This window comes from Rhinolophus ferrumequinum, chromosome 12 (assembly GCF_004115265.2).
Source record: "Rhinolophus ferrumequinum isolate MPI-CBG mRhiFer1 chromosome 12, mRhiFer1_v1.p, whole genome shotgun sequence".
NCBI classification, from domain to species: domain Eukaryota; kingdom Metazoa; phylum Chordata; class Mammalia; order Chiroptera; family Rhinolophidae; genus Rhinolophus; species Rhinolophus ferrumequinum.
The window spans coordinates 51,108,693-51,127,575 of record NC_046295.1 but is presented as its reverse complement, the minus strand read 5'-3'; the positions used below and the strand labels follow the sequence as shown (position 1 = coordinate 51,127,575).

The 18,883-nt window shown below is 50.8% G+C and overlaps 2 protein-coding genes across 4 annotated transcripts; both read left to right on the top strand.

The window, feature by feature from the left end:
- The first annotated feature begins 70 nt into the window (after positions 1–70).
- On the top strand, positions 71–6,581 carry DCTN3 (dynactin subunit 3). Its single transcript, XM_033123593.1, has 7 exons — positions 71–250; positions 1,514–1,598; positions 2,285–2,371; positions 4,313–4,396; positions 5,354–5,412; positions 6,020–6,079; positions 6,274–6,581. The coding sequence occupies exons 1-7, from the start codon at positions 155–157 to the stop codon at positions 6,361–6,363; spliced, it is 561 nt and encodes a 186-aa protein (XP_032979484.1). The 5' UTR covers positions 71–154; the 3' UTR covers positions 6,364–6,581.
- A 1,423-nt stretch (positions 6,582–8,004) lies between these two features.
- Positions 8,005–9,806, top strand: RPP25L (ribonuclease P/MRP subunit p25 like). Of its 3 annotated transcripts, none has more exons than XM_033123594.1 (2): positions 8,005–8,160; positions 8,975–9,806. In XM_033123594.1, exon 2 carries the CDS (start codon positions 9,002–9,004, stop codon positions 9,491–9,493), a length of 492 nt encoding a protein of 163 aa, XP_032979485.1. In that variant the 5' UTR covers positions 8,005–8,160; positions 8,975–9,001; the 3' UTR covers positions 9,494–9,806. The 3 variants fall into 3 exon arrangements, with proteins under 3 accessions (XP_032979485.1, XP_032979487.1, XP_032979486.1); XM_033123596.1 differs by lacking the exon at positions 8,005–8,160 and adding an exon at positions 8,247–8,392; XM_033123595.1 differs by lacking the exon at positions 8,005–8,160 and adding an exon at positions 8,432–8,573.
- The last annotated feature ends 9,077 nt before the right edge of the window (positions 9,807–18,883 follow it).

The following is an 18,883-nucleotide window of genomic DNA, read 5'->3' as shown; positions in this document are numbered from 1 at the left end:
GCCCAGCCAGTTACTTCCGGCACTGCAGCCCTGTGTCGTGACGTCATTTCCTGTACGGAGGGGCGCCCGCGCGCTCTGATCCGCCAGGTTTCTCTATTTGGACGGACGTCCCGCCCTCTGACTGCTCCGCAGCTGAGGCGGGGCGGTAGTAGCTATGGCGGCTGTCACCGACGTGCAGCGGCTGCAGGCCCGTGTGGAGGAGCTGGAGCGCTGGGTGTACGGACCCGGCGGGTCGCGCGGCTCGCGGAAGGTGAGCGATCTGGGGTCCAGTGGTCCTTTTTGGGGCCGAGCAAGCGGTCTGCTGGCCGGGTCCTCGGGTTGGGTTGGATGCTTCCGCTCCAGTCCCGTCGCCCGCAGCCGGGCCTTTGAAATAACAAAGGTCCGAGACCTCCCGGAGCATTTCAGACCCTTGGAGTTCATTCCCACACAGGGTATTACGGGTTATTATTAGGCCCGCTTGAAATGTGCTCAATATGACTAAGACTCCTCCCCTGCTCTCTCATACAAGTTGAGGAGACTTGACACACTCGAGAAGCTGACTAATGAAAGTTTCAGTAAGAGCTGAAGTCCACAATGGAAGGGCCGTCATGGAGCGCTGTATAATTAATTGCTAAGTGAATTGTTCAGAGAGAGGGCCATAGAACTTAAGCGGAGGCAGAGCAAAGGTGCACAAGGAAGGCTGGGTGAGGGGACTGAAAGGTGAGATTTGAGAGGACCAAGATTAGGAGGGGAAGAGATTGGATACGGGGTATTCCAATGTGGACCCGCACTCCTTCACACCAGTGACTGAATTTTGACAACTATGAAGTTCAGTTGCCCTACCATCCCCTTTTTACTCTGGGAAGACCTTTTACTGAAGATGAAGTGTTAGGAGTACCCTGGAATTAAGTGCATCAGAGGTAATGATGTCTGTTTTGCACCCTTCTTGTGGAATTAGTTGTCACTAGCAGATTGTTCCCCACTTGAGAATTGACTTCTCAGAACATTCTCTCCCTTTGACATCCATGACAGTAACCCTCCTGGTTTTCCTCCGACCTGTCTGGCTGCTGTTCTTCAGTCTTGTTTGCCTTCCCATATATGTGACCCTTGAATATTGGAATTCCTCATGCTCTAACCTAAAACCTGGGTGAGACATTCACTTTCATAGCCTCTCCGATCTATTCAGCCCTTTAACATCGGAATTCCTCACCCTATACCCTTAAAGCGTAGGTAGGTTCAGTCAAAGAGGTAGGAACCAGGGAATATATAATATATACTAGTGCCCCATAAACTCTAAAATAGTTAATTGCCTCCCCAGTCAGACTTGAGACTCCTCAAGGAGCATATGATTATCTCCCCCTTCACATCGATGATTCCCAGAAGGTGGAGTGACATCTCCTTTAAGACAAGCGAAGGGGGCAACCTAGATTTCTGGGACAGAGGTTTGGGAGCCTGAGGGAATGAGGGTTCTTTACCTCTTCCATGACTTGAGAAAGGTGATGAATCTTGGAATTAACTTCCACTCCCCTTACAGGTGGCTGATGGCCTGGTCAAGGTGCAGGTAGCTTTGGGGAACATTGCCAGCAAGAGGGAAAGGGTGAAGATTCTGTACAAAAAGAGTAAGTGTTTTCATAGGCTGTCTTCATAGGTCTGCCTGCCCTCCTTCCCATGCCTGTGCTTCCTGGGATCTGGCCCAGGTCGCTCAGCCCAGCAGGTTACTTGAGTTGCCCTTTGGGGATAGAGTGTGAAGACATTTCCCTGCTGAAATGGTGAATTAGGGTGTGCTTTCTATTTTGTGGTTAAACTTCAAGCCCATGACAGTGTCCTAAGTTATGGGATAAGAACTCTGCCTGAAAGATCCCCTTGGTGAAGGAGGGAGAAGGGGTATGGGATTTCCACAGGCAAGGTTCAAAGGCAGGAAATTAATTAGGCACTGAAAGCCCCAGCCTTGGCTCAGCTATGCCTTTTAGATTGCTCAGTAACGAGAGATCAGATAAAGCTCTGGCTTGTCTTGATGGCACTGAGGCTGGGGGGCTTCCGCCCTTAGTGAACATAGGTAGTGGGAATACTGAGGGCCCCAGGGTGGTGGAGGCAATTGTGTTCCGAACTCTAAAGTTTGAGGTCAGCCAACAGGTAATCAGAGAGGAGAGACAGGAAGGTGGGGGCCTAGTGGAGGCCTGCTGATGGACACTGTGGGTGTCAGCTCCTCAACCCAAGGCTCTCCCCAAGGTAGACCACTCCCCCAATACCCTTCATTAAACTGATCCCCCCTCCCCAACTCTATTTCATTTTCCATCTTTCCTAGTTGAAGACTTGATCAAATACCTGGATCCTGAGTACATTGACCGCATTGCCATACCTGATGCTTCTAAGCTGCAGTTCATCTTAGCAGGTAGTGCTGGACAGTGAGTGCACATGCATCTAAGGGTGTGGATTGTGAGGGAAGCTGGGCACAGAGACGGCCTCCCTGCCTGTCCTCTCGTGAATACAGCCCTGGAAACTGCTCTTTGGAATTCTGGTCTGGCTCTGGGCTGAAGCCCGAGCTTGGCCTGTGGTTCTCTAAGAGGCATTGGGTGTGGTATATTGCTGAGCCAGCCATGGTGGGGGCTACTCCAGGGTTCTCTCAATGGTCTGCCTCTAGAATTTTCCTTTAGAACCTTCCTCACTTCTGCTCACTAGACAGAGGAGCTTCCAGGAAAGGATGGAGGGCAGAGAGCATTACATTTGGGAGAGGAGAATATTGGCATCAGTTTCAACGTCTTTCATGTGAGAAAGCTCTGGGATTTCAGAGTTCTAGGCAGGAACTATTGTCTTAGCAATGTCTGCTAATCAGTTAGGCAACTATTCCATGAGGCAGGGTTTGCCAAGCACCTGTGTTTGTTCATTCATTCAAAAGATGTTTAATGATTACCTACGGTGACCAGACTATCCTAGGTGGGAGGCATACAATGGTGAACCGGAACATCCTTGAGCCATTGCTGTTGCTCAGGCATTAAGTTCGGGAGATCTCCTGCACTGACTCTTGAGCCTTTTCATCCTTCCCTGTGGCTACTGCCTCTGTGTTTGTCCTCTTGTACATGAACAGTTGCAGTCTCTTAAGTCCTCTTCTTGATCTTTCCTTTCTTGCATGTGGTCCAGTGTCATCTTCCCAAAATACATTTCCCATATGCCACTTTGGAACTTTGTCTACTTTGGAACCTCAGTATCTTTCTCTCCTTGCTAGGAATAAAGTCCTATATCCTTACAGTCTGCTGGATCTACCCTCCTATCCAGCTCTGTTTCTTGTGCTTTCCTTGCTCCAGTTCAGCAAATTGATTTCTTTTTACTCTACTAATTGACAAGCATTCTTGCCTCCAATGTTTGACATAACAGTCCTCCCCCTTTTGTTTTTTTTAAAGATTTTATTTGGGGAAGGGAAACAGGACTTTATTGGGGAACAGTGGTGTGTTTTTCCCAGGACTCTCATCAGCTCCATCCAAGTCAAGTTGTTGTCCTTTCAATCTTAGTTGTGGAGGATGCAGCTCAGCTCCAGGTCCAGTTGCCGTTGTTAGTTGCAGGGGGCACAGCCTACCATCGCTTGTGGGAGTCGAACCAGCAACCTTGTGGTTGAGAGCAAGTGCTCCAACCAACTGAGCCATCAGGCCAACCTGGAGCTCAGCGGCAGCTCATTGACTTCATTCTAGTTGCGGAGGCGCAGCTCACTGGTCCATGTGGGAATCGAACAGGCAGCCCTGTTGCCCAGAGCCCACGCTCTAACCAACTGAGTCAGCCGTCCGCCCCACAGTCCTCCCTTGTTGAATGCCCTTCCCACTCTGCAACCATTGAAATCCCTTGTGCAGGGCCATGCTCTCCTCCCTGGACTCGTTACTGTCCCAGCTCTCCAGTTGTAATTGTCTGTGCCTCTCAGAACCACTGAGCAGAATCTGTCCAGCAGTCTGCCACATGTCTTCTGTTTCAGACCTTCCCAGGAGCCCTTGGGTGTGGGGACCCAAATCTGAATTACTTTGTCTCCCGTGGCCTAGGAGGGGCTCACTGAATTCGATGATAAGAGGCTAAAAGAAGAGGCCTTCAAGTTAAAACTTAGAGAAAGGGGGGATTTGGAGAAAGGGGGGAATTGGAGAAACTTAGAGGCTCCTTGGGCTCAAGATGGGTCGGACCAGAGGCATCCAGGGAGCACAATGGGAGCATTGCACCAAGAGAATGGGGCAGTGGGCAGAGCACCTGCCCCAAGCTCCAGGACCCAGCCATATCCCCTGCCATGTCCTCAGCCCCTTGCATCGGAGTAGCAGTGCTCAGGTTCACCTCACTGTGACTATTTGTGTTTATGCCTCAGAGGAGCAGTTTATCCTCTCCCAGGTTGCCCTCCTGGAGCAGGTGGAAGCTTTGGTGCCCATGCTGGATAGCGCTCACATCAAAGGTACTTCTCCACTACTCTGCTTGGGGAGGTGTGTAGATGGGAGGACTTCTCTGTACCTCAGGTTCCCTGGGTTCAGGCCAGGTCTGCTCCTTGTCTTTACCTTTACCTTGGGGTATCTGCCTCCTGCATTGGGATTAAAATTGCCAGGGCAGAGAGCTGTTTCAGAACCCCAGGCAGTTTGGACCTAAGGACACTAGTATAAGCCCAGCAGCCCCCAATTCTGGGAATTCCTTCTGCCTTTTACCCCACCCCTCAGCATCTGTCCTTCAGGGTGCTGCAGAGCCCAGATTTTATTGTCATAGTCCTTGCCAGGTATGTGAATGTGTGTGAATTCTTCCTGCCGCACTGCTGAGAGCAGTCCCTGGGCCTGGGTTTGACAAGCAGACAGTGACTTTAATTGAATCCAGATATCCATCTTGTCTGTCTCTGGAGGTATTTTTCCCAGCTCCCCCTCCCTACCCCTGATCAGCTACCTGCTGAGCATCTGACAGCCTTAAGCTGTGGGCCCAGCATAGTGGCTCTGGGTGTTGGATTCCAGGTGGTCAGCTTAGGGACCTGGCATTCATCCTCAGCCCACCTGCAGGCTCCGTGTTCCCCAGGCCAGGCAGACCTTGTCTCATGGGCTGACAGCAAAGGGACAGATCCCATGATAGGCAAAGCTCTCTTTACCTGGCTCTGCTTACAGCACTGGGGTGGGGGTATAAGGCAACTCTGGGGACCCCAAGGTTTTTGTCTTCTCCTAGATGCCTGTGTCTTCCCCTCCTTTTTGGGTCATAGAGTAAGACTAGGGTGGGGAGGGAGCCCCACCATCACTTCCAGCTGTAGCGGTCGATGAAGCCTGGCATTTGTTTAGCTTCTCCACTCAATACTCTAATCCTGCCGAAGACCTAATAGACTATTGAGCAGTCCCGGGGGAAGGCACAAGCATCATCGGGCAGTGTGCGATGTGTTTTACAGCCGTTCCTGAGCATGCAGCCCGCCTGCAGCGCTTGGCCCAGATCCACATCCAGCAGCAGGTATGGGAGGGGAGAGGACTTGAAGGGAAAGTAGAGGTGGTGAGGTTCCTAGTCCTCACCCCTGCTGCCTGGGAAAACAGCCTCAGGCTCCCCTGGTGTCAGCTCCCAGAGAAACTTAGGGCTTTATCCTCTATTTTCCATCTGCCACAGAGAGGGGAAGGGACTTGCCAGGTCTCCTGCCTCCCAGAGTAGAGCTATTCTGAGATACCAGAAGGTGGATATTGGGAGGTACCCAAGAATTCCTGGGGATGGTGTGTCCTTGACAATGGGTGGAGGAGCTGTTTTTTCATTATTCCCAGGCTCCAGTGTAAAATTGAAAAGGGGGTCAGAAATAAGGGACAGGGGAGAAGGAGACATATACTAGCAGAAATGTTGCCTTAAATGTGTAGTGCATTCCCTCTTCCATCAGCCTTAGGACTGCTCTGCTATTAGGGTACTCATTTTAGAGCCTCAAGGTGCCCCTTTAGAAACTTGCTCCTTTTGGCTCTGGGTTTAAACATCACCTTTTCTAGGCTCTATGGGGAGTGGGGTCCCTGATGAAGCAGGGAGGTTGGTGGGAAGTGGGGGCTTTATCCACTCCGTTCCCTGCCACACCTTGGCCCCACAGGACCAATCTGTGGAGATCACCGAGGAGTCCAAGGCTGTCCTGGAGGAATACAACAAGACTGTATCCTTTCTGCTCAGCCAGGCCCCTGAGGAGTGCTGTCCACAGCCCTGTCCTTTTGTTCCATCTCAAGCTCTGTCTCTCTCATCCTGTCCCAATCAGCCTGTCTATTCCCCTGCTCACCCACCCTTTTGGCAGATGCAAAATCTCTGTACTACCTCACTCAGACTCCTGTTCTCACCTTGACCTGTGACAAGACAATGCTTCTCTCCAAGCAATTCGTGCAATGGGATGAGCTACTTTGCCAGCTAGAAGCCGCCAAGCAAGTGAAGCCAGCAGAGGAGTGATGGCTGCTCCCCATCCCAGGCCAGCCATGCTCCAGGGCCCTGTGCCAACCTGCCCTTGTCAAAGGGCAGAGGCAGTTCTGTATTTATTGGATTCACAGCCTATCTGTCTGCACTCAGGTGTGGCCCTGAGGTTAGAGGTCTGGCTACCTGAGACTTCCTCACTGCACTGTCTCCCCTCATCAATGTTTTATTCCAGTGACAATAAACTATAGAGATCACTGGAGGAGTGTGCCGACTTCTTGGTCTATGATGGGGAGGATGGGGGAGGGGTTGGGGGTTGTGGAGGGCAGAGTTGTCAACCTTCCTATGGTTGAACCAGGAGCTATACTTAATCCTGGTCTGGCTTTCTGGTAGGTGTAGGTCTCTCAGAATGAATGCTCTCATTTAATTGATGTGAGTGGAACATTCGTTTATGTATCCATTTATCCCACATTTACCAAGTACCCCTCTAAATAGATTCCATTCCAGGTGGGGAAGACACAGGTAGGGTCTACCTGATCCCTCCCCTGCACAGGCTAGCTGCCAGAGAGTCAAAGAGAAGGTCAGTCCCACCAGGTGGTCCTAGAGTCCTTTGGGGCACAGAAGAAAAAGGGATGAAGGAGGCAGTCCTGTAGGTGATATGCAGGGTCTTTGACAGCTGAAGGAGCAGCACGTGTAAAGGCAGAGAGGAGCCTTGAAGTTTCTCTCATGGTAGTCTTCTAGGTGCTATTAGCCGAGAAGGGGAGCCCTGAACAGGTTCTGATGCAGGGGTTTGGGGGGAAAGGGGAGTGGGGAGCCGGTAGGTTAGGAGAGGGAGGGACCATGATAAAAAGCAGAAAAAGTGTTTGCTGCCCCCTCGTGGTCTCAGGGAGTGCTGTGGCTCCAGGCCCCTTTTCAAAGGCCTGCTCTTTACTCCACCTGCGCGGTTTCACTGGCATCTCAAATTCAGCGTGTCCGAACTAAGTCTGGAAACTGGGAGACATCCTAGACTCTTCCTTCCTCCTCTGTCCAAATAGTCGCCAGCACCTCACCACAACTACCTCCTAATATCTCCCAACTTAATTTACTCTTCTCCACTCCCACTGCCATTTGTCTAGTCCATGCTTTCAACAAATCATTTAACAAATATTTGAGCGCCTGTTATATGCCTGGCACCGGACGAATCTTCGTGGACACGCCTCCGGGACCAGGGCTCTGTGCCAACCTAGTAACAGCGCGGAGGCGGCTCTGTATTTATTGGATTTACAGCGGCCTGGACTTACCAGGGGTTGCGGCCGATTTCCCCATCCCACCCCCTCCTGCGCTGCAGCCACAGTGAGCTGTGCACACCAACTTGTTGGGCCCCTGATGGAAACCCCCCGTGGCTCGCCAGTGCCCACAGAATGAGGTCAAAGCTCAGAACTCGGTGACCAAGGCTCTCACCCACGCAGCAGCTGCCACTCGAAACGGAACCTCTTGCTCCTGTGCAAAGTGAAACCTGCAGTTTCGGTGTGTTCAGCTGGTAACGCCAGCCCGGCCATCCTCTAAGGGCCAAGTCCTCCCCAGTCTTCGGACGCGGGACTGCTCTGATGGCTGCTCCTCTCCTCCGCAGGACGGGTGCCCCCTCCCTGGGGCGGTACCGCGCGGGTGGCGGGAGTGTGTTCCAGGTCCCCGCGGCGGCAGAGGTCCTTCCTAGACTTCCTAGTTACACTGTTTCCCCGCGGAGGCCCCGCGGGCCCCGCCCCCACCCGGCGTGCGCGGCACCGCGGCCTCGGCGCGCTCCCGGCCCGCGCGCCATCTTGGCTCTGGGTCGAAGTTGAGGCGGTTGCCGCCGCCGCGGTGAGAGCCGGAACCCTGCGGGGTGGAGGGGTGCCTGGTGGGCGGGGGGACAGTAGAGATCGGCTCCACGGCCGCTGCGGCCGACCGGACACTGGGGGCGACCGGTAGCGATGGAGTCGGCCGAGGCCCGGGGGCCAGGCGCATGTGCTAGCCCAAGCAACTATCCGCCTCTAGCCTCACCTCCCGAGTTTCTGAGTGACGTGGGTTGGGGGAATGACCCCGGGAATCTCCGGTGAGGGATGCTCGGCCCTGTCTTAGGGATTCCGGAGTGGGAGAGAGCGTCAGTTCTGTCTTTGAGAGCATTTGTTTGGGTGGGGGCTCTTACCTCTGGGAGTTTGGGGTGTAGGGGCTTGGCCCTGTCCTCTGGAAGCACGAGGTGAGAAGGCGATGTCCCTGTCCTTGGAGAGCCCGGGGTGAGGAGTACTCAGTCTTGTTCTCAGGGAGTCTGGGGTGAGGGCCCAGACCCTGTCCCAAAGAGCCCAAGATGAGGGAGGCTTGGTTCCCATCCTAGGGAACTCTAAGGGGGCTTGGCCCTGTCCCGGAGAGCCCCATGTTTGGGGAATTTCGTTCTGTCCGGGGGACTCCAGGGTGGAGGGAGGGTTATGGCCCTGTCCAGGGGAATGGGAGTCAATGGGGTATATTCCCTTCCTAGGGTGAAGCAGGCATGGCCCCTGTCCTGAGAAGCTGAGAATGGGGATCTTGACTTGTTCCTGGGAAGTCTGGAATGAGGATCCGGGCCATGTCCTGGGCAGCCGGGGTGGGGGTGGCCTGGGGCACATTGCCTAGCATTCATTCATCTGACACTTCCCTGCAGTGGCACTGAGATACAACAGCAAGCAGAATGGAGCACTACCGGAAAGCTGGCTCTGTGGAACTCCCGGCACCTTCTCCGATGCCCCAGCTACCTCCTGATACCCTGGAGATGCGGGTCCGAGATGGCAGCAAAATCCGCAACTTGCTGGGGCTGGCGCTGGGTCGGTTGGAGGGAGGTAGCGCAAGGCATGTGGTGTTCTCCGGTTCTGGCCGGGCTGCAGGGAAGGCTGTCAGTTGTGCTGAGATTGTCAAGCGGCGGGTACCAGGCCTGCACCAGCTTACCAAGCTGCGCTTCCTGCAGACTGAGGACAGCTGGGTACCAACCTCACCCGACAAAGGCCTAGATCCCCTCACAGTGCGCCGACATGTGCCAGCGGTGTGGGTACTGCTCAGCCGGGACCCCCTGGACCCCAATGAGTGTGGCTACCAGCCCCCAGGGGCACCCCCTGGCCTGGGCCCCATACCTAGCTCCAGCTGTGGCCCCCGACCCCGAAGAAGGGCTCGAGACACCCGGTCCTGAAGACCCGCTGAGCAAGCTGCTCTCCAGGCCTGAATGTCTAGGATGACTGTGCCTTCTCTGAGAAGCCTCTGTAATGGCTCAACATCTCCAACAAGACTTGAATCCACAGAAGTGGGCCTCCCGATTCTGCTTTCTCTTCCCTCTGGCATGTGGAAGGGGCTGCTATGAAGAGTGACAGGTGTGGGGTCTGCCGGGTTCTGGGTTGCTTAAGAATGGCTTACTCTGCCTTCCATCTACAGTGCCTCTGACCTGCCTTCTGACAGAGGTCCAGGGAGTGGGTTAGGAAATAAAGAAGATTCTGCCTGTTTGATGAGCCTCCCTCTGTTCGACCTACTTGTGTGGAGGTGGGATTAAGGGAGTGGCAGTCTGCCCTGGTCCCCCAGGAGCTCACAGGCTGGAGACAGGAAGGCTAATGCTGGGAGGATCTAGAGTCATTAAGAAACCTCAAGCAGTAACCTGACTGATTCTAGACCTCTGGGTGGCTGTCTGCCACGTGCTTTGGGTTGGTTTAGGGACTCTGCCAGGTCAGACATTTTTCTCTGTCTGCAGCATATTATAGTGGTTAAGATCATAGTCTTGGGCACCAGACTGCCCGGATTTGAATCCTGGTTGTGTTTCTAGCTTATTGGCAAGATACTGTTTTGTAACCTTGGGCAAATTACTGCTCTGTGCCTAGTGTTTTCATCCATAAAATGATAACAGTGCTTACCTCAGAGGGTTGTTATGAGGATTGAATGTAACTCTTAGATATAACTCTTAGATACCACCTGGGCATATAGTGCTATATAAATGTTAATTGCCTAATTATTAATGACGCAGCTTACAATCATGCTTTTTCTTATCTTGAAAACACCTCACTCCCACATCTTCCCTCCAGGTCTCCTTGCCTTTTTACCCCTTGCTGATCCTTTTCTGTCGAAGCTTGGCCTTAGGCTCTTAGATTCACCACGGTCAGGTAGGGCATGAGGAGAGGTGAAGATTGCAGTGGTAGCAAAGGTCCTGTAGGGACCAGAGCAGGATTGTGGGTGGTGGTGGACTCAGTGAAGAGTTGAGTCAATTGGGTCTCCCACTACATTTTCCTAATTTTTAAATTTGTTTTATTTTTCTATTGCAGTTAACATATTAGTTTCAGGTGTACAGCATAGTGATTAGACATTTACATAACTGACAAAGTGATCCCTCCGATAAATCTTCCCACAGGATTTTGAGGTCTTCACCAATGTGTCCAGTAGACTGGTGTCCAGTCACCAGGAAAGCACAAAGTTAGGGCTCTTACGAGCTCATGTTGTAGCCGGGTGGGCTCAGCCATTTGAATGTTATAGTGATCGGCTGAGTCTGGGAAGGAGGGGTTGAGAAGTTGGGGAAGATGGAGTTCGGGGACTGGTGGCCTCACTAATGGCTTATATCAGGGATGAGGGGACTACAGGGCCAGCAGGCTGTGGCCAAAACTTCAACTACTACATCATCCTTTGCTTTCCAAAGTAGGGTACCCAGAGTGATGTGGAAGACCCTGAGGGAGGGGCAGGTGATGGAGAACCAGGGGGTTATTAGGAGACAGGAAACCCTCTCAGCAGCTGCCCAGCCAGGCCGTTCAAATACAGAGGGTCATGGAGCACCCAACACACCCCTAGAGGCTGTGGGGGAGACTCAGATGTGTTGCTATCAGCCACTGCCTGACTTCTCCCATTCTCTTTGTGGCTAATTCAGTTTTTGCTCCCTCCCTCCCAGCCTCTGCATATTGCCTTTTTGCTGAGCATCTCCACTGGTGTGTCTCCTACCAGCAACAGCTCTCCAAGTGTCATTAGTCCCCAGAGCTTTGGGGCCAGGCTACTTGCAGACGATTGATCTTTGTCTCAGCATCCCATCCTGATTAGCCTACTGTGTCCAGGGTGGATTGAGCACGTGGAATACGCATGATGACCTGCGCTGAAGGAATGATTCAGTATAAGGTGTCATCACAAGCTCTGGGAGTCCAAGGAGAAGCTCCCAATTGCGTAGCCTGTCAAGGCACCACCTAGGATCTCCAGGATGATGGCAGGAGTAGTATGGAGGGAAACTGCGTTGGGATCAAAATCCTTTGGGAAGAACAGGGTCTGCAACTCAGAGAATCAGGAAATAGGCCACAGGCTGAGGGAGGGATGGCTAGTGATTCTGGGGCTTTTTCCCTCCTTGGCCTCTACAGGGCCCAACTGGGGCCTACAGGAGGAAATGAGGGAGGGAGCCAGAGAGACGGAGACCTTTAGAAGTCAGAAAGCCTGACCGAGCTTAGGAAGGAGCATAAGAATTGTGTATAATTGCTGATTCTGTTTCTTTACTTTCTACTTTATCCTTAACCACTGCAGTATGGCTTTTGCCTCCATAATTTTTTAGAAAAGGTTATGCCTTGGCACAAAAGGTAAGGAAGTAGAAGCAGCTCTTTCAAGAAGTTGGATTATGAATGGGCGGAGAGGTGATAAATAGCTGGAGAGAAATGTAGACTACAGAGAGAGTTTTATTTAATTTTAATGAGTTGGCAGAGATGAGCATATTTATAGGCTGATAGCGGAAGCCAATAGGGGAAGAGATTAAAGATACAGAAGATTGTGGATAACTCATAGAATGAGATTCCTGAGGGGGTAAGAGAATGGGACCCAGAAGCATGGAGATCCGGACCTCCCAAAGGGAAGAGGAGAGATGATTCCCTCTCACGGAAGGAGTTGAGGATGGGTAAGCATGCAGATGGGTGTGGAGGTGACGGTGGGACGTGAGGGAGGAGTTCAAAAGGCTTATATCTTCTCTTGAAGCAGGAGTCCAGCTCTGCTGGTGGAAGTGGAGTGAGAAGGCTGGTGGGAAGGGAGTGTGAGAGAGTTCTTGCAATTGGGAGAGAGAACAACGGGGGCAGTGGCCAAGACATGGAAACAACCAAAATGTCCTTCGATAGATGAATGGATAAAGAAATTGTGGTATATGTACACAATGGAATACTATTCGGCCATAAGAAAAGATGAAATAGGACCATTTGTGACAACATGGATGGATCTTGAGATAATGCTAAGCGAAATAAGTCAGAAAAAGTAGACAACCATATGATTTCACTGATATGTGGTATGTAAACCAAAAACAACAAAAGAACACAACAAGCAAATGAGAAACAAAAACTCATAGACACAATAGTGTAGTGGTTACCAAAGGGTACGGGGGAATGGGGGTGGTAGATGAAGGTAAAGGGGATCAAATACATGGTGATGAAAGGAGAACTGACTCTGGGTGGTGAACACACAATGGGATTTATAGAGGATGTAATACAGAATTGTATACCTGAAATGTATGTAACTTAGTTACTAACAATTGTCACCCCAATAAACTTTAATTAAAAAAAAAGGTAGGAAAGGAACTACCTTCAAAAAGATTTTTAGCAATTGTAGCCTGATTATAAATTTGAAAATAACTTTTTACCTCCAAATTGGTCTATAGTGAATGTTTCCAGTACTTTAGCACATTGAATGGATGATAATATTTTATTTTTTAATAAATTTTGATTTATTTGTGAAAACAAAACAAAACAAAACAAAAACCAAAGGGGGTACAGGAGGATGACCAGGCAGGGCTAAAAGCCCAGTTGAGGCTGGTGACCATGAACATACAGTGTCATTAGCCAGGGTTTGTGAGCTCCAGCAGCACCTACAGGACAGGTGAGGACTTAGAGAAAGCTCTGTTGCCTTCTTCGAGACTGAGGTGAGGTCAAGACGTGCAGGAAGGATGGAAGAATAGTGAGGAGACTGGCAAGAGAGTACATGTAGTGGAGGACCAAAGAATCCCAATTGGGTTGGGGAAGAAGTGAAGATAGAAAGGGGCAAGAGTTGATGGCCTGGAGGTCCCCGTGTAAATGGCGGGTGGGGTGGGGTGAGATGCAGTGGTTGAGAGAACTCGGAGAGGGCATCGTAGCTGCATCAGTTTCTAGGGCTGCTGTAGCAAAGCACCATAAACTGGGTGGCTTAGAACAACAGCTATTTACAGTTTTGGAGACTGGAAGTCGAAAATCAACGTGTCAGAAGGGCCGTCTTCTCCTGAAATCTGATCCCTTCCTTGATTCATCCTAGCTTCTGGTTTGCCAGCAGCCTTCGGCCTTCTTGGCTTTTAGATCCAGTCACCCATCTCCACATCATCTTCCCTTTGTGTGTGTCTGATTCTGTGTCCAAATGTCTTTTTATCAGGACACCAGTTCTACTGGATTAGGGCCCACCCTAATTACCTCATTTTAACTTGATAACCTCTGTAAAGATCCTATTTACAAATAAAGTCACATTGTGAGGTACTAGAGGTTAGGACTTGAACATATCTTTTTTGGAGGGACACAATTCAACCCATGACAGTGAATAAAGAATGAGATGGAAGAGTCAGTGGCTTTGAGAGTTTTAGGAGCTGACAGGACTTGGTTGTGGGCATGAGAGTTAGATAGCCGGGTGGCCTGGAGGAAAAGTCACTGAAGATGAGGTTGACGAATTAAGAGGCTAGGGAGGGGGGATCCTCCAGGGGGGTGATGGAATCATCCAGGATGGAATGTGCTGAGCAGTCATACTCTGCCTTAGAGGTGGCACGTATAGTAAGTTAGCCTCGAAATGAGGAATTAACACAATATGACCCGAAGGGTTATATACTCCCTATATCCAAGCAGGCACCAAGTCCTGCCAATTTTGCTTCCTAGGTCTTCATTCTCACAACCTCTGTTTGTCTGTGCCCCGCATTATCTTGCAGCAGTCTCCTTACTGGTCTCCTGTGCTCTCCTCCAAACTAAGCTACTGGCTGTTCCCATTGTTTAGAATGCACTTCTGCTAAATACCAGCATGGCTGTCTCCCTCCCTTCTTCAAGTCTTTGCTCAACTGTCACCTCAATGAGGCCTACTTTGACCACTCCGTTTAAAATTGCAGTCAAGCACTTCTCATCTTCCTTACCCAGCCTTTTTTCCTTTTTTTTTTTGACTTTTAAATACAATTTACTTTTTAAATGTTTTTGTTTATTGTCTGTCTCCTGATGAGAATGTAAGCTCCAAGTGGGCAGGAATTTTTGTTTTGTTTACTGATGTAACCAAAGGATCTTGAACATAGAAGGTGTTTGATAAATAGTATTTAATGAGTAAATGAATGAATATTGAGCCTGCAAGTGTGTGGCCACACTCAGATCGATCATTCTGCTCCCTTAGTCTCCCCATGCCCAGATTAGAGGACAAGATCCAAATTCATTCATTGGATGGCCTTAAAGGACCCCCTTGCTTGGTCACTGCCATGGCTCAGCCCATCTTTGGCCTGGTCCTCTTGGACCCTGGGCTCTTGCTACACTAATGCCTTACTTTTCCCACATGCCATGAGATTTTTGGCCTGAGTCTTTGCTCTTGCTGTTCTGTCTGCTTGGAACTCATCAGGAGTGTTCAAAGGACACCAGTGATGGGCTTTGAGCACTCCCTCATCAAAGCTACCTTCCCACTCCCCTCTATTTGTCTGGACAAGCCTGGAGCTCAGGGATCAGACCTGATTCTGTAGGGCATCTCAGCTCCCACTTCCGTCCTTGCACTGGAAAGGTGATGTCTGGCTGCGCTTCTGAGTCTGGCCACGCGGTGGCAGCATTCACAAAGGGATTGCCCATCCTTTCCCTCTGCTGAGTGCAAAGTTCCCCAGGTGCCTGGAAACAGAGGATAGTCTAGGCTTGAACTTCGACCTTCAATGGGATCAGTGATCTCTCAGTTATTCAACAAACAGTTAACAATCACCCACAATGTGACAAACATAGTCACGGGGCTTGGAACCTCCAGCCTCATGTGGGCTATAAGCACATATATAAATAATTTCACTATTGGTGTAGTGAATTCAGAGAGTAGGGAAGTTCATAGACTTCAGGAGTTCAGATTCCCTCGCTCAGTCTTTAGGGACAGGCAAAACTTCAAAGAAGAGGAGGTGATGCCTGTGTAGAATCTCAAAGAGCTCGAAGAAAAGTGAAAAGGATATTCTGGGTAAAGGGCAGATGTGAGCTAAGACATAAAGGTGAGAAGAACAGAGAGATGATCACTGGAGCTTGAAGTTCAAGGCGGAGAGTGTGTGGAATGAGGCTCGGAGGTGAGTGGGGGACAGACTAGGGGGGCCTAGTGCCTGGCCAAGGAACTCGGACATTTTCTTTAGGGTGATGGAGAGTCACTGGAGGCTTTAATAAGGGAGTGATGTGAATATCAGAATGGTGTTTTAGAGAGAGCTATGACTGCTACAGTGTGGAAAATGGATTTGGAAGCACAGGCAGGAAGAGCTGTGAGGAGGCTGCCACAGGGATCCACGAGGAGATGACGAAGCCAAAATTATGGCTGGAGCAGGCCCTGGAGAAGCCCCTCCACGCCCACAAGAGCTTTCAAGGCCCGGCACTATGAAAGCGTTCTTAGCCCCACTGCCCTCTCCTCCACCATTTGAGCCACCTCAGTCCTTCTGTTCCTGAGGCAACTTTTGGCTCTCTCCTTGCGCTTCTGATTATTCTGGCTAGAACCAGATAGGCTGTGTCAGTTTCCATGTGGAGGCCGCAGTGTCTGTGGATCTGTCAGCCTTGGGCTCAGCCTATAGCCCAGCCTCTCTCAATGTGATCCTTCCATGTACTCCCTTCTTTGACAGAAACACCCAGATAGGATTGTGACTGATGAGTCTCCTCCACCAGGGAGCCAGAATGAGCATTGGTCACTCCATGCCACGCACCCCACCAGAGTTCGTGTGTGAGGGCGTGTGTGTGTGTGTATGTTTGCATGTGTGTACCATTGGCAGAACTGATGCCAAGAGAAGGGCATCCCCGGCAGGCAGAGGGGCACCACCTGAGGAAAGGTCTGGAGATAGGTAGGAAAGTTCAAGGGAGTGTTTGGGGAGCAGGCAGGGAATGTTGTTAACAAGGTTTGGCAGGGACAGGTCAGAGCCTGTGAGGTGGGGCCTAGAGCCTTGACCATGGTACGGCAAGCAGAAGGCAACACAGCCAGGTTTTGAGCACTGGTGGGGGTATTGGGAGTCACCTTCACTCACAGTCTCATGAATATGCACAAACCTGTTGAATTATGCAGAAAGAAAGGATGTAAATATATATGCAAATGTAGTGCTGCCCTCCCTGTTGCTATAGAAACCAAAGGATAGCAACAGGGGCCCAAACCCTGGGGAGATTAGGCTGGAGAGACTGGAAACCAGGAGACACTCATCTGTTGCCCACTTTTGCCATTCCTACTGTTTTAACCTCTTTCCTTGCCTCACTCTGTCTTTTTGTTTCCCTTTGACTTTTTCTCTCTCCATCTCTCTGCCTCTCTTGATTTTTCTGTCTTTGTTTCCCACTCTCTCTCTGTCTTCTCCATCTCTATTTCTCCTGTTTTTTTCCTGCCTCTCAGCCTCTGAGTTTCTCTGTCTGTGTCTGTACGTCGTTGACTCCATGTCACTGTTGCTCTGTGACTCTGAGACACTGTTTCTCTCTGACTTCATGTGTCTCCCTATTTCTATCTCTGTGTCTTTAATTCCAGGGCTCTCCCTCTTCTGCCTCTCCCTGTCTCTATGTCTCTGACTCACATCTTTCTCTATATCTCTGTTTTTGCATCTGACTCTGTCTCTGATTGTGTCTATTTCTTGGTCTCTCTCCCGGGTTCTCTTGCCTCTCTTTCACTCTGTCTCTTGGAGCCTCTTATCCCAGTGCTTACCTCTGTGATGGGAAGGACAGGAAGCTGTACATCTGTCCTGCTTGATGACATGCTCCACCCCTTGCCCAGCTGCCCACATGTTCATGGATTCCTATGCTCTCTCACCACATAAAATCCCGTTTCACGTCTGGTCCCTGTCACAGTGTTGGCACAGGACCCCTGTGACAGGCCCAGGCTGGCTGCCAGGACATCAGGGAGGCAGTCTCAGCCTTTGTCTTCTGTGTGACCCTGCCTAGTGTTTCTCCCTCTCTGGATCTGTAGTCCCAGTTCTCTCTCCTTGGAGCTGGTGAGCACCTTGAGGCAATGATGTTTTGGGAACAGGGAACTCAGAGGCAAGTCTTAGTGGTTTACCCATCTGGCCCTCTGCCCAAGAGCTGACGTGAGGGGTCTGGCTGGGGCCCAGGTCTGGGGGTATCTTGGACTAGTTGAGACTAACCCTGACCTCCAGAGAAGACTCCTCACTGAGCCAGAGTCAAGCAGTAGCCTTTTCAATAGTCTATCCATGCTTCTGGCCTGCGGCAGCCTAAGCCATCCAGTTCCCTGTTTGGGGTCCTTTGTTTGCCTCTCCTTCACCTGCTTTATAGTTACAGAGCACCTATTCCACATCATGCTTGGTCTTCACAGATCCACAGTGATATAGAAATTACATCTGGACTCTTTGTGTCCTCTGCCTCCCCCACAAGAAGGGACTCTTCGGTCCAGGTGAATAACATAGGATTCTTCAACCCCGTAGTTTCCTATCCCTGGCAGCCTCAGTTTGGGGGTGCAAATCATATGTGGCTGGCTGCCAAAGTCATGGATCAAGGTGAAGGGAGACCCAGATAGAGACAGCAACAGAGAGAGCCAGAGACGAGAAGCTGGATCTACGGAGGCAGTCCATAAGGGTTTGGGATGGGGCATGGGAAGCTCAGAGCAGGACTTGGAGGAAGGGTGGGCCAGAGTATTCTGAGGGTAGGTAAACCACCCTATATAGAGGTGGAGGGCTTCCCCTTTGGTCCTCAGCTCTGGGCAGGTTGCCTTACCTCCAGACAGGGACTAGACATGGGAGATCTGGCTTGGGCCCAGGTGTGGGGGCAGTCAGAGCAGTCAGGGCAAGTCCCCCTTCCTCCAAGAGACTGCCAGGCCAAGCCCCCAGTTTTCCTGCCTGGCCAGAAAGGACACAGATACAATCACTCTTCCCACCAACTGTGATTCACCCACGTTCAGGCCCAGGCGTGATCTTGCTGCCAGGAATTCCATGTTTGAATTAGAAACCTCCCCAGACATCCCACCCCACCTCACCTGGGCCAGTTGTGCCAACTCGGATTGGAGCAGGGTCAAACAGGGCTGTCTGGGGGCTTCAGGCAGAGCCAGATTGATGAGAGAAAAAGGATCAAGAGAAAGGTGGAGAGACAGACAAAGACTGAGAGGCAGAGGATGATGTAGATAGAGAGATGGGGAGAAAGTCTGTGACAGACAGAGGGAGAGACATAGAGACATCAATGGGGAGAAAGCCGAAGCCTGCGGATGGAGGGGGCTCTAAAGCTAAACACTTGACTGGATTATTTCATTTAATTGCATCTTGACAATAGTCCTAGGAAATAGGCATTATTATGATCCTGTTTTACTCCTGAGGCAATTGAGGCACAGAGACATTAAGTCACTTACCTGAGGCCACAAAGCCAGTAAGCAGTGGAGTTAGGTAGTTGAACCCTTCAGTCTCACGTAGGAACCA

Excerpts from the sequence above, each read along its gene's own strand:
- DCTN3 (XM_033123593.1), top strand. The coding sequence starts at position 155 with ATGGCGGCTGTCACCGACGTGCAGCGGCTGCAGGCCCGTGTGGAGGAG. Across the intron at positions 1,599-2,284 it reads GAAGATTCTGTACAAAAAGA|TTGAAGACTTGATCAAATAC; the intron begins GTAAGTGTTTTC and ends CATCTTTCCTAG. Across the intron at positions 4,397-5,353 it reads GGATAGCGCTCACATCAAAG|CCGTTCCTGAGCATGCAGCC; the intron begins GTACTTCTCCAC and ends TGTGTTTTACAG.
- RPP25L (XM_033123594.1), top strand. The coding sequence starts at position 9,002 with ATGGAGCACTACCGGAAAGCTGGCTCTGTGGAACTCCCGGCACCTTCT.